The 14,352-nt window shown below is 29.5% G+C and overlaps 2 protein-coding genes across 2 annotated transcripts; one reads left to right on the top strand and one right to left on the bottom strand.

The window, feature by feature from the left end:
• Window positions 1–421: 421 nt before the first annotated feature.
• On the bottom strand, window positions 422–4,740 carry LOC132942542 (adenosylhomocysteinase). The gene is made up of 2 exons (XM_061011067.1): window positions 4,444–4,740; window positions 422–1,864 (listed from the first exon to the last, which is right to left on the bottom strand). Exon 2 carries the CDS (start codon window positions 1,820–1,822, stop codon window positions 515–517), a length of 1,308 nt encoding a protein of 435 aa, XP_060867050.1. The 5' UTR covers window positions 1,823–1,864; window positions 4,444–4,740; the 3' UTR covers window positions 422–514.
• Window positions 4,741–5,066: 326 nt separating this feature from the next.
• LOC132943546 (uncharacterized) lies at window positions 5,067–13,063 on the top strand. The gene is made up of 14 exons (XM_061012585.1): window positions 5,067–5,389; window positions 6,836–7,142; window positions 7,204–7,388; window positions 7,584–7,697; window positions 7,783–7,954; window positions 8,025–8,171; window positions 8,281–8,461; window positions 10,755–10,782; window positions 10,961–11,264; window positions 11,326–11,510; window positions 11,692–11,805; window positions 11,977–12,148; window positions 12,220–12,366; window positions 12,502–13,063. The coding sequence occupies exons 1-14, from the start codon at window positions 5,292–5,294 to the stop codon at window positions 12,682–12,684; spliced, it is 2,337 nt and encodes a 778-aa protein (XP_060868568.1). The 5' UTR covers window positions 5,067–5,291; the 3' UTR covers window positions 12,685–13,063.
• Window positions 13,064–14,352: the final 1,289 nt, after the last annotated feature.

Genomic DNA, 14,352 nt, shown 5'->3' with positions numbered 1-14,352 from the left:
GCTAACTAAAAGTTATAAATTTAGAAAATATGTCAGAGCCTAGAGGTAATTTTACACAGAACTTTCAGACGATTTAAGCCAGAAAGTAGAGGCACCGCTAGTACTAGTAATTTGGAGTCTTTATAGTTTTAATAGGTATTATAGGTACTTAAAGTATAAGATTATTATGAATATATTTATTCTTGAATTCAATAAACATAAAATTCTTTGTAAAGTAAAATATACTCCCAAATAAAGTTAGACTTATAGGGGAGAATGCAGTTAAATTGATTGGTAGGGGAAATACACCATATGACCTTTTTTTGGAATACTTCATTGGGTATAAATGGGTACACCAAGGTCCAAAAGGACCATAAAATTGGTTAGTTATTATTGGTTCTGTACTTAAGGATATTTAGAGGTAATCTAATCAAACAAAACATGTAAATAATTTTTTTTATTTATAATAATGTATTTTTGATGATTTGAATTAACATGCATCTGTTAAGTTTTTAGTTCATTTCTTAGTTTAATTTTAGTATCTGTAACTATCAGGTTTGTATGGCCCTTCAACTGGTATTCCAAGATACTTAGATTGGTCAGGAGTGAGCTTAGTCAACTTGACACCCAAGTGGTCCAAATGCAGAGCTGCTACTTCTTCATCTAATTTCTTAGGTAATACATATACATCATGTTTGTATTGTTCTGTTTTGGTAAATAATTCAATTTGTGCTAAAACTTGATTAGTAAATGATGTGCTCATAACGAATGATGAATGTCCCGTAGCACAACCTAAATTCACCAACCTTCCTTCAGCCAAAAGAATAATGTGTCTGCCATTGGCCAGAGTGTATCGATCTACTTGAGGTTTGATGTTTACCTTATCAACAGCATTCTTTTCCAACCATGTTACTTCAATCTCACAATCGAAATGACCAATATTGCAAACAATAGCATCATCTGGCATATGTGGGAAGTGCTCACCGGTAATAATCCCTTTGCAACCCGTTGTCGTCACATATATTTGTCCCTTCGAACAGACTTCTTCCATAGTGGTTACTTCAAAACCAGCAATAGATGCTTGAAGCGCATTGATTGGGTCAATTTCAGTAACAATAACACGACCGCCAAAAGCTTGCAATGACATTGCACATCCTTTGCCAACATCACCAAAACCAGCAACAACACAGACTTTTCCTGCTATCATAATATCTGTTGCACGTTTCACACCATCAATAAGGGACTCACGACAACCATATAAGTTATCGAATTTACTTTTTGTAACTGAATCGTTCACATTAATAGCTGCCATTTTTAAAATACCTTGTTTTTTCATTTTGTATAGATTGTGAACACCAGTAGTTGTCTCTTCAGATACTCCTTTGATTCCATCCAAAAACTGGGGGTATTTATCATGTACCAGAGTGGTCAAATCTCCACCATCATCCAAAATCATATTTAAAGGATTGCCATCAGCAAACACCAAAGTTTGTTCAATGCACCATGTGTATTCTTCTTCAGTTTCACCTTTCCAGGCAAACACAGGGATTCCAGCTTTTGCAATTGCTGCAGCTGCATGATCTTGAGTACTAAATATGTTACAGCTAGACCATTGTACTTCAGCCCCTAGTTCAATTAGAGTTTCGATGAGGACAGCTGTTTGAATAGTCATATGAAGACAACCAGCTATACGGGCACCCTTGAGAATTTTGATTGGACCATATTTTTTACGTAAAGACATTAAACCTGGCATTTCTTTTTCCGCTAAAATAATTTCTTTGCGGCCCCATTCAGCAAGAGATAAATCCGCAACCTTAAACTTGTGGGTGAGTCCGTTTTCCATTTTTCTTTTCTTGATTGACGTTATTTTGAATGATTTATATATCTATAAAATCAAAAAGGGTATATTAGATAATAATTAATTTTATGGTAAACACCAACATAAAGTTTACATATTCAAATTAAGAGGACGTCGCACCCGCATATGTTGTCTCCGTCTTACACATGTACGAGATAGTAAATTTTTGTTCGCTAGTTTCAATAGGGTGCTGTCATTTTTGATTTTAGAGTGAATTGACCTATTATAAAACTTTTAGGAAACAAAATTATCTGAGCCCTCTTATTGATTTTTTACGATATTTTAATTTTTAAGTGAGTTATCAGTATGTTAAATATTAATGTTTGAAAATGCTCATAACTCACTTAAAAATTAAAATATTGTAAAAACTAACGAGAGGGCACAGATAATGTTATTACATAAAAGTTTAATAATAGGTCAATTCACTCTAAAATCAAAAATGACGGCACCCTATTGAAACTAGCAAACAAAAATTTGGTATAACGTACGTGTGTAAGACGGAGACAACACATGCGGGTACGATGTCCTTTTAATGTAATATGATGAATCATAGTTATAGATATATGGTCATTAATTTTTGAGGATCTAATTATCTATTAACAAAGTTTAAAAATATGGATATTTCTAGTAAATGGTTAATTAATCATAATAAATACCTAATATCACTATAATATTTTATAAATAATCAACTTAGGTATTCTTTTTTAGAATTATTATTATTATTCCTAACAACATTTCCCAACTCATCCATCACTTCTAATGGGATTTTTTTTAACACACAAGCGAATAATAAATTAATGCCACTACCAAAATAGTTTTGTTGTGTTTGGTGATAGGCACTAGGAGTTCTTGTTATTTCACATAATTGATTGATAAACGTATGTCCATATATTATACTTTCGTAAAGTACCTATATAACAGTTCTAATTCTTAGTAACACTTTTTAAATGATTTAGCTAAAAAAGTATAGTGTGGTTTACATAATATTTAAAACATGCTTAGTTACAGTAAGTAATTTACTAAGATATATAAACAAAAAACACATTTCTAAGAATGTAGTAAAACATTTAAATTTTTTTACCACTTAATTTGATTTTAAATATTTTATAGCAATATAGGTAAGTATTTGCTTCAATATACATATTATGTTATTACCTTGCAAAAAGGGTTAATATTGTACAGTTTGATTCAACAAGCATGCTTACTGCTTATTTCATTTTTTAATAATGCATTGATAACTAGACCATTATTTTAGACACTTAGATTTACAATGGCCGTTTAAACGTCTGTTAACACTAACCGGCGGTTAGTCTAATATTTAACCGATGTCAGTTCTTACTAACTCGTTAAAATGATTAGTCTCCATTAGGTTAAGTGAATGTTTAACTGTTTGATTTCTCTATAGACAGATTTCTGTCGGTAAGAAACATATAACCATTGGTTACCTTAACAGATACTTAACTGGACACTGTAAGAACGGCCCTAAGAAATGTGCTTTAACAAAACATATTCTATTTTTTGAAAGTTTTGTACCTATACTCGGATGATTTGAACAGAAATATGTTTTTGGGCTGGTAACAAGATTTTGTGTAAAGTTTTTGTTCTCATGGTTATTTATTAATAAAAACATATTTAGGGATGACTTATAGATTTTCCTTGGAGAGGAAAATGTTGAGTAGCGTACTATGTTTTTATCAATGTTAACATATATTAATATTAACTACTTTAATAATTTATGAAATTTTCAAATCATCATAGACCATACATTTCACTACTATTATAATTTAAGGGATAATTTATAATATATTATATATATAAAATATATTAATCCAGAAGGCAGAAACTACTCGATCAAATTTCAATTTACTATCTACCTACTACCTATCTACTTTTTAATTCCAAAAATAAAATTTGAATAATTGTGTTATTAAAATAAAAACTAAGGATGAATTTTCTTGTACATGTCTAAATATTAAGTTGTATAGGTAGGTATCCCATTTAGAATTAAATTTCAATGCAACACTAGAGTAACCCCCCACCCGACACCAGAAGTTACCACGACTAAAATTATATTGAACATCCTGCGAAAAAAATTCATGACACAGGACACAAAATAGAATGGCAGATGGCTGGGCAGTAATTAAAAGTAAAATAAGACAGAAACTGTAACTGAAATCGGAGATTGGATGGATATTGAATAACGCGGGTTATGTGTGACCAAAAATCAGTTTACGTTTGTATGAAATTATGAACGAAGTTGATTTATAAAATAATAAACTAGCGATGTAGGGCTGATGCCCAAATTACGCAACTCCAAGGCGGCATTGCTCGCCGACGGCAGGTTTTGTTTACACTGTCATAATATTCTATAGAACCATTGTACCTACCAGTCAACTCAATTAAAATCATTCCCGGTCATTCAGATTGCGAATGTACGAAAACAATAAAATATAATAGGTAGGTAACGTTTTTATAAATTATAATTTACCGTTAATTATTAATTAATTATTATTCAATACTCGCGACCGACATCATAAAATGTCGGGGTTAATTCTCATAAATTATTATAATATACCTAATAAGTAATAATGTAATGTAATACTTACACGATTCGGACGCGAATGGAAACCACACGACTGCGTGGAGACTTGAAAAAATTAAAAGATTGGGAACTGTGAACGGTTTATGCCGTGGAGACTGGAGGGTAAATCGAGTAAAAAGTACTAAAAACTGTTGTAATTTCGTTACGGATGGACCGGCAAATGGCGATAAGGGATGGCGTGATGAGATGCAATCGTTATTGCTCCAATGATCGCAACCGGCCTCGTGTGTCGACGTCGTCGTGCGTGTGGGAAAGAAAGAAAGAGTAAACTGAGTAAAGGACCGCTGTGATCTTATTATCTCATTATATCCTAACAATTATTATTGTATACTCTATTGTGATTTGTGTTTAGGATCGCGTGTTTGTAAAACATCGATAGTGCGCATGTTAAACAGAAATCGATAGTATTGCGGTAGGACGTACGGCGCGAAAAATAAATTTTGCGCGGTCGACCGGTAACCTATGGTATCTGAATTGTTCGGCAGATGGAAAAATTATAATTCATTGATGTTGATAGCAATATTCAAATGTCAATATGATAATATATTCACGTCGCGTAGTGACGTTCAATTAATGTTCAATCCTTTATATATTTTGATTTATCACATTAATATTGTCCAAGACGCCAAAAGCATTATCAGCTGTGCCGTTATCACTACCAGCTATCGCCTATCCGTCATAATAATAATATATTATATTTTGTTTTCGCCAAAAAATTAAAAAACCTATTTGGAAATAATAATGTAAATTTTAAACGCAAACGTTTATCGACGACAAAATAGTATCATCATTCGGCAATCGTGCGAGAGCCGAGTCAGATTTAACCCGCCAAACATTGCCGGGCCGCGCACGATGAAGTTCATCATCAGCACGTCTCGGTGCTATGCTGCCACCAATTGCAGATTATTGAATTTCGAAAACAGAACGTACAAAAACAGTCGATTTTTCAGGTATGTGTGTCAACCTGATGGAAGCGGATCACTCGTCTTCCCCAATATTATCCAATATTAGGCCATCCGTCCATCGACACACCGATTGGATATTGTGTTTAGTAATATATCTTATTAGTCTACCTAGTTGGGTTAGGTCCATTTGAACCCATATCTATTCTCTACCATCTACTTATCAGTTTTCATTTGGTCACTACTTTGCATCCGGATATGGCTGGTGTTTGGCAATGGTAACAATATGTTTTTAAATGTTAGGAAAACTGACTGTTAATGTTGAGAAATATTAGTCTTTAGCCAAATATTTTACAATGTCTTTTAATGCTTGAAATTCTTTTCAAATACTTCCTACAATTGTGTGGACATTTTATATGTCCACATTATAACACACCTGCCCCCAGTCCCAACTACCTATTATTGTTGTTTCTTTTAAGTACCTATTAATAAAATGTGCCAAGTTTAAAATGTTGTAATAGTTTTATACTTTGTCAATAGGTACTATGTTTGTATTTTACATGGGTGCTCAAAGTAAACATATTTTTATATTTTATACTATTCAATAATTTTGTTGGAAAAAAGCATATCATGATGATCATTATAATCTCTAGTATAGGGGACATTTTATTACATACATATACAAGGTATAATTACATAATACATTGTTTTATTTTTGCAATAACTTTGATAGTTGTTTTCATATTATCGTAATTGTATGTCCTTTTGATTTTTTTCAAACTCAAATTAAAGTGAAATTATTTTAATTTTGAGCTCCTGAGGTTAAATTCAACAAAAAAGTTAAAACTTTTCTCAGTAAACAAGGTTGAAGTTATTAAACATTTACTGTCAAGTACAAACATGTCATGTCTTTTAAATCAATTAAACCCTTTAACATTTGACACTGACCAGGAGTCTGATAATACTCATGACTACTTTCTTTTTTGCTTCATACTATTGGTACTTTTAATGGCCCATTTAGATCAAATCCTGAAATTGTGAAAAAATAGAAATATTTTTATAATAATAATTAGGTAAGTACCTAGACACCTAGTTGACACATTAAAAAGTATGGTCATTACCTCTGCTTATCTTATAATATACCTATTGAATAAAAAATATTTAGATTTTTCTTAGAAAGTACTTTTTAACTATTGAAGTGGTGTATTATGCAATTAAATTGTTGAAGACCTAAGTGCAGTATTTGTATAGTTAATATAGATTGTGTTTGGTCATGTTTGGCTTCTAGCTATACTGATGAGAATATGCAATCACAAGTAATTAATGAATACTTGAATATTATTTTGAGCATTTGAGAAATAATTGTTTTGTTGGCCCATACAATTATTATGAAATATATTCACATGACCACAAAGGTCACACTTTAGTTAAATTAAATTTAAAAATATTAAATGTGAAAATGAAATTTTAATTTATTTAACAATTTATTCTTAGGAATTCAGTAGTTTTGCAATTACCAAGCAAGGAACCACTGAAAACAGATACAAAACCTCCGGCTGTTCCACCCTATATAAGTGGCAGTAGTGTTGATAATGCTAACCAATATTTACAATCTACTGAAAAGAAAAATGCTTCTTTAAATAACACAGTTAAGCATGATAATAATTTAGACAATAAACAAAATATGAACGAGTCAAAGATCATAGACGATAATAACTTCACAATGCGACTTGTTAAAAAGATTGAAAATTGGTCGCCATCTACTGCAAAATATGCAAGACTGAGTGTTTTTGGGTGTAAAGTTAGTAATATTTATTTGAATTGTTAAATGGAAAGCAAATATAACATTTTTTTTTTTTCAGTATCTATACAAAGATGTTCTAGTATTACTGTCAGCTTATAAAAAATATTATAGTTCTGATTTGTCATCATTAACTTATGCTGAGTTGGAGTTGAAGTATAGGTTGCCATTACAACTTGTTCGTTTGACACCAATCCTAATTTTTTGGCCTGTACCATTTACTAATTTGTTTTTGTTTCCATTAGCGTAAGTAAAAATATATTTATTTTTAAATTATAAAATTATCATTATTCATTTTTGTATTCATTATCTTTTGCTGCAAAAACTATAGTTTAAGGTTTATAATTATTAATATTTTAGTTTTCTTGTTGGTATAATAATAATACCATAACCATCTACAATTTGAAATATCATAATTTATTACATTTTATTAAATTTCAGGTTCATGTTTCCTAAGTATTTGCTATCTGAACATTTTTGGACAGATGAACAACTTAAAGATTATTGGATAAAAGATCAACAGAACAATTTTGAACATAACATGAGAGTTTTTGAGTAAGTTTATTTTTTTATTTAATTCTTGTTGATAAAAAAACAGAAAAATATTGTTGAATCATACTAACATAGTTTATTATGTTAGGCATTTGAGTTTAATGGCTGAAGAATGTTCAGATGATATGCTTTTAAAATGGTTTCGTGTGATTGAATGTCTGGGAGCAGGAGGTGTATCTCCAGTAGAAGACATTATTCAAGCCATCCCAGTTTTTACTATGTTCCCGTATCATTTTAGTACTTTACCTCGTCAACATATTGTAAGTTTTTAAATTAAATACTCCTATTGTTAGTTAAATATTTTTATATTATTAATTATTTTTATTAAAGAAAGTACTATTGAAAATGTACAACATACACCGTGGATGGAGAAGAAGAGTGAGGTTAAAGAAATTAGCACAGTACATACAATTAATGGACAGAGCAATAGAATCTGAAGGTGGACCAGATAAATTAAATGATAGACAATTAAAATGGGTATGTTACTTACATTTTTCATCAATAATTGAATGTGTTTTTATTATTCAAATATAAAAATAATTATACTTATACTATTTTAATTGGAATTCTTTTATTTTTGATTTAGGCGTGCTTATTTAGAGGGTTGAGCCCTTTTTCATCATCTAGGGAAACACTTGTCTTATACTTAAAAGACTGGATAAAAATCTCCTCAAAGATTGATAACGATTCACTCAGCTGTATACTCCATTGCCAGGTTTTATTGGCATTAAATCGACCAGAAAATAACATACTAAAGAATACAGAATAATAAATGGTGCTTATTTAATAAGGAAAATAAATAACCATTTAAAACGTAGACAGAATAAGCCATTGTAATTACAATAATAATAAAATCTAGTCTGTACTTTTATTTTGTAGTACCTATGTTAATCAATGTTTTGTAAAAAAAATTAATATCCAGTGGTGTTAATAATATTCTGTCTTGGTGATATTTTATTTTGTTACATTGTAATTTTGTTAATAGAGTTTTTTTTTTCAATTTGTTATAAATCCGTTTAATATATTTAAAATTGGTAGTGAGATTTTAGAAAGAAACATTATTGAAATGTATAATAGTGCATTGAGTAGAAAAGGGTAATGCAATTGAATGAAATAATGTTTTAAACCACCAAATTATGGATGATGGTATTTGAAAGCGCAGGATCAATATTTCCATACTGATATTAAACAATTTAATGAATAATCTCACTTATATTTAATTGTTACTTTTTTGAAGTACTATTTTGATATTTGTTATAGTACTTATTTTAACTTTTTAATTTTTGATAAAATATTGAAATACTATTTTTAATATTGTTTTAAATTTCAAAGCTTTAAACTGTTATCAACAGTTTAAGAAAAAATAAAAAATTCACAATTAAAAATTGCTTAAAATTTAGTATAAATATTTTTACGACCAATATTTTTTTATAAATAACAAAAATTGGTTGATTATAGATAGTTATTATAATTTGTTTGATGGTGGAATATCCAATGTGTCATGTCTTCATAATTTAACTATAATATAATCGCTCATAAAAAATTATTTCTTTAATTATTAGTAAATATAAGAGGAATCTTATATCAACCCTTGGGTGTAAAAATAAAAGATTTTTAAAAAAATATAAAATAATCGCAAATTTTCGTGAATTTTGTAAAAGTTTTAAATTCAAACGCTTACGAAAATAAATTGTCACTTCGCATTTTCAGTATTTTTATTATGATATAAACAATAATAATGAAGATAGAGAAGCTGTGTATCATTTATTACATGTATTGTTCTGTGGACTGTGGTGGTACCTATAACTGCTATAACCTATGAATTATGATATAAGCATATTATATCTTGGGAAATTTTAAAATCACGGATATGTTTATTATATCTTAGTCCGCCGTGTCGACTATCTTTAATTCGTGAACGGTGTTTATAACTTATCAGTTATCAGTTATCACCTATCACGTCTATGGGCCGCCGGCTACGATTTAACGTCGTGCGCTTGCGGATTGCGAAAACACTATAGATGATAATAATATAAGAATAAGATTCTTATATTATCTATGGAAAACACTTGTTATTTACGTTTCGCTTCGAGTATCACCATTGTCCATAGATTATGAATAGTATTCACGTATTACGTGAAAGCCAAGTCAAATTTGACCCTCCAAACATTACTAAACATTAAATACTAACTATCGTCATTCGTCGGGCCACCAACGATGAAGTACATGATCAGCATGTATCGGTGCTATGCTGCCACTAATTGCAGATTGTTGAATTTTGAAAACAGAACGTACAAGAACAGTCGATTTTTCAAGTATGTGTGTCAGTGCGTCTTTTCCAGTATTCTGCGATATTACCATTGGCGAAACTAGAAAATTTTATTAGGACATGCCAAATGATAAATATGAAAAAAAATTATAAATACAAAACAAATTTTAAATTTAAATTTTATGAAGTCAGTATGTTATCGAGTCAGGATTAGCTCAGGCCATGGCCCAACTGGCCATGAACTGGTCTTCATATTTATTTTTGACCTTATAATTTTTTTCAAACTAAAATTATGTGAAATTATTTTAATCTTGGGCTCTTAAACTTAAATATTCCACAAAAAAGTTAAAACTTCTTACTGTAAGCAAGGGTTCATAACAAATTATTTAATACAGTTACTGTCAAGTATAAACATGACATGACTAAACAAACCAAATCCTTTAAAAATTTGGCACTGGTCAGGATTCTGATGCTACTCTTGAACAATTTCTTCATTGTATCATACTGTAAGTATTCTTAAACCGCTCAATTTGATCAAATGACAACATTTCTAAAAAATAGTAATATTTTTACAATTGGTACCTATAGTTGATGCATTAAAAAGTATGGTAATGATCTATGCTTATCATATTGAATAACAAATATTTACATTTTTCTTAGAAAGTACTTGATAACTAATGAAGTGGTATAAGCATGCAATTCAATTGTGTAAGACCCATGTATATTATAAATTTTATTACTATAATAGGTATAGTTAATATAGATTATGTTCGATAATGTTTGACTTCCAGCAGTACTGATGAGAATGTACAACAACAAGTAATTAATGAATACTTGCATATTATTTTGTGTATTTGAGATCTAATTATTTTGTTGGTCCATATTATTATTATGAAATATATTCACATGACCACAAATGTCACATTTTAGTTAAATTAAATTTAAATATATTAAATGTGGGAACGAGCTTTTAATTAATTTAATAATTTATTTTTAGGAATTCAGCAGTTTTGCAGCTACCTAGAAAGGAACCACTGAAAACAGATACAAAAACTTCAGCAGTTCCACCAAAAATAAGTGGCAGTGGTGTTGATTTTTCTAATCCATGTTTACAATCAACTGAAAAGAAAAATGCTTCTTTAAATAACACTGATTTTACGCATGATAATAAATTAGACAATAAACAAAATATGAACGAGACCATAAACGATAGTAACTTCACAATGCGACTTGTTAGAAGGATTGAAAAATGGTCGCCGTCTACAGCAAAATATGCAAGACTGAGTGTTTTTGGGACTAAAGTTAGTAATATTTACTTAAATGGATAACAAATATAATATATTTGTTTCTTTTTTATTTCAGTATCTATACAAAGATATTCTAGTGTTACTATCAGCTTATAACAAATATTATAGTTCTGATTGGTCGTTATTAACTTATGCCGAGTTGGAGTTGAAGTATAGGTTGCCATCACAACTTTTTAGTTTGACACCAATCCTAATTTTTTGTAATATACCATTTCTTGATTTGCTAATATTTCCAATAGCGTAAGTAAATATATATTTATTTTTAAATTATACAATAAACTATCATTATTGGCAGTTATCTTAGGCTGCAAAAAATATAGTTCTATTAAAGATCTGGTTTTGTTGTAGGTAAAATAATAAAAACATAACCATTCACAATTTGGAATATCATAATATTTTATTCAACTTTATTTAATTTAAGGTTCATGTTTCCTAAATATTTGTTATCTGAACATTTTTGGACAGATGAACAACTTAAAGAGTATTGGATAAAAGATCAACAGAACAATTTTGAATATAACATGATAGTTTTTGAGTAAGTTAATTCTCCTTATTTAATTCTTATTGATAAAAAACAGCAAAATTAATTAATATAAAAAATGTGATGAATCATAGCATACTATGTACTCTATCAAACATATTTGTACGTTATATTTATTAATTTGTACATAATCATGTAGATTTGTATGTTAGTTTATTATGTTAGGCATTTGAGTTTAATGGCTGAAGAATGTTCAGATGATATGCTTTTAAAATGGTTTCGTGTGATTGAATGTCTGAAAGCTGGAAATGTATCCCCAGTAGAAGATATAATTCAAGCCATCCCAGTTTTTACTATGTTCCCGTATAATTTTAGCTCTTTACCTCCTCAACATATTGTGAGTTTTTTAAATTAAATGCTTATATTTCTAATCAAATATTTATATATTATTAATTATTTATATTAAAGAAAGTACTATTGAAAATGTACAACATACACCGTGGATGGGGAAGAAGATTGAGGTTGAAGAAATTAGCACAGTACATACAATTAATGGATAAGGCAATAGAATCTGAAGGGGGACCAGAGAAATTAAATGATAGACAATTAAAATGGGTATGTTATTTAAATATTTCATCAATAATTGAATGTGTATATTTTAGAATAATATAGTTGTGTGTTTTTATTATTAAAATATTTAAATAAATATAATACTTGAATAATTTAATAGGGGATGATCTTGTGTTTCAGGCGTGCTTATTTAGAGGTTTGAGCCCTTTTTCATCATCTAAGGAAACACTTGCCTTATACTTAAAAGACTGGATAAAGATCTCCTCAAAAATTGATAACGATTCACTCAGCTGTATACTCCATTGCCAAGTTTTATTGGCTTTAAATCGACCAGAAAATGACATATTAAAGAAGACGGAATAATAAATGGTGTTTATTTAAAAAGGAAAATAAATAACCATTTAAAACGTAGACGAATTAAGCCATTGTAATTACAATAATAATTAACTCTAGTCTGTACTTTTATTTTGTAGTATATTCATGGGAAGATAGACTATTTTTGGACCGCCGGAAATTTAAGAAAGGGCCCCCACATAAAAAAACTACTTGATGTCATTGCTACAAACGATATAAAAGGGCACCTTTGTCCAAATATGGATGGGAGCCCACCAGGAAATTCTCGGCTTCTCGGTAGGCCTATCTGTCCAAATTAATATCCAGTGGTGTTAATAATATTTTGTCTTGGTGATATTTTATTTTTTTACGTTGCAATTTTGTTAAATAAAGTTTTATTTCAATTTGAGTTGTATTCTGAATCTGTTTAATATATTTGAAATTGTAAGTGATAATTGAGCAAAAATAAATTACTGAAATGTATAGTGTGGATAAAATGGGTCTAAACGGCATATAATATTTTAAACAGTTAAGTTACTGTTGATGTTTGATGATATTTAGAACAACTAAAGAGTACTGAAAGCGCAGGATCACTATTTTCATACTGATTTTAAACATCATAATAATCTAGACTTGGCATTTGGGTGTATCTTTTTGAAAGTATTATTTTGATATTTTTTAATGTGATGATCACTGCAATTGTTAGTTTTTGATAAAATATTGCAATACCTACCAGCTTAATTACTGAACAATATTGTTGTTCAAAATTCTATTTAAGTAAAAAAGAAGATAAATTACAAACTCTATCAAAATATTTAAAAGCATATAAAACTTTTTTTTGCATAATACCTATGTAGTTTTTAAATATTTGAATTGTTATAAGAAAAAGTAATGTGGAATTATTGTTTTAAGTTTTCAATTTTTGAAAAAAAAATGTATCAAATACAGGGCTTGAAACCGGTAATTTTCCGGAATTTTGGGGAACCTATAATCGGTTACCGTTATTATAAACCTATTTTGTACTCCCGGTTATCGGCAGGGCCGTCCCGAAGAATAATTTATGGGAGCGGGGGATGGTAGACCTATTAATTTGCCGACTCAAAAATTGCCCAATGTATCAACTCTCTATGACTCAAACTTTGTTCAATTCGTTATTTAATATTCGGTGTATGGTGACATGGTGTTCAAAATTTATCTTAACTTTTCTGTTGCCCGGAATAAAAATTCTGATTCGCAGTAGTACCTACATTATCAGGTAGGCAATCTACCTGTGGTAGATCGCGGACCCCGCCGTACAGTTAGTACGGATGTGTATGTTTTAACTCAAAAGTATCAAAGTTATACCATGTTTGTCGTTTTTACTTAATTCTACCTACGATGGATTAATATAATCAATTTATACAAAATCCTATCCTAACCTAACCGTACCGATGAATAAAAAAAAACAAATTTAACCCTTTGTAAATTAACCTATCTTCTTCTCAGAGGTCTAATCTACCCATAAACATTAATTTATATATATATATCTAACTATATAAATACAGAAAATATAACTATACAGACTAAACTCTGGAACTACTTATCAGATCTTCTTGTATATCTTATATATAAAAATCCCGTGTCACGTCTTTGTCTATATTATAAATATGTATATTGACAAAAAATAATAATACAAATCAACAAACATACCCGATTAAC

The sequence above is a fragment of the Metopolophium dirhodum genome, chromosome 4, assembly GCF_019925205.1.
Source record: "Metopolophium dirhodum isolate CAU chromosome 4, ASM1992520v1, whole genome shotgun sequence".
In the NCBI taxonomy this organism is placed as follows: Eukaryota; Metazoa; Arthropoda; class Insecta; order Hemiptera; family Aphididae; genus Metopolophium; species Metopolophium dirhodum.
The sequence above is the reverse complement of the archived record's forward strand: the minus strand, read 5'-3'. Positions and strand labels throughout refer to the sequence as shown.

What these genes read in the sequence shown, in the direction of transcription:
- LOC132942542 (XM_061011067.1), bottom strand. Translation starts at nt 1,822, where the DNA reads ATGGAAAACGGACTCACCCACAAGTTTAAGGTTGCGGATTTATCTCTT.
- LOC132943546 (XM_061012585.1), top strand. Translation starts at nt 5,292, where the DNA reads ATGAAGTTCATCATCAGCACGTCTCGGTGCTATGCTGCCACCAATTGC. An exon ending in TTGTTTTTGTTTCCATTAGC is followed by an intron (nt 7,389 to 7,583) that starts GTAAGTAAAAAT and finishes ATTAAATTTCAG; the next exon opens with GTTCATGTTTCCTAAGTATT. An exon ending in TATAACATGATAGTTTTTGA is followed by an intron (nt 11,806 to 11,976) that starts GTAAGTTAATTC and finishes TTATTATGTTAG; the next exon opens with GCATTTGAGTTTAATGGCTG.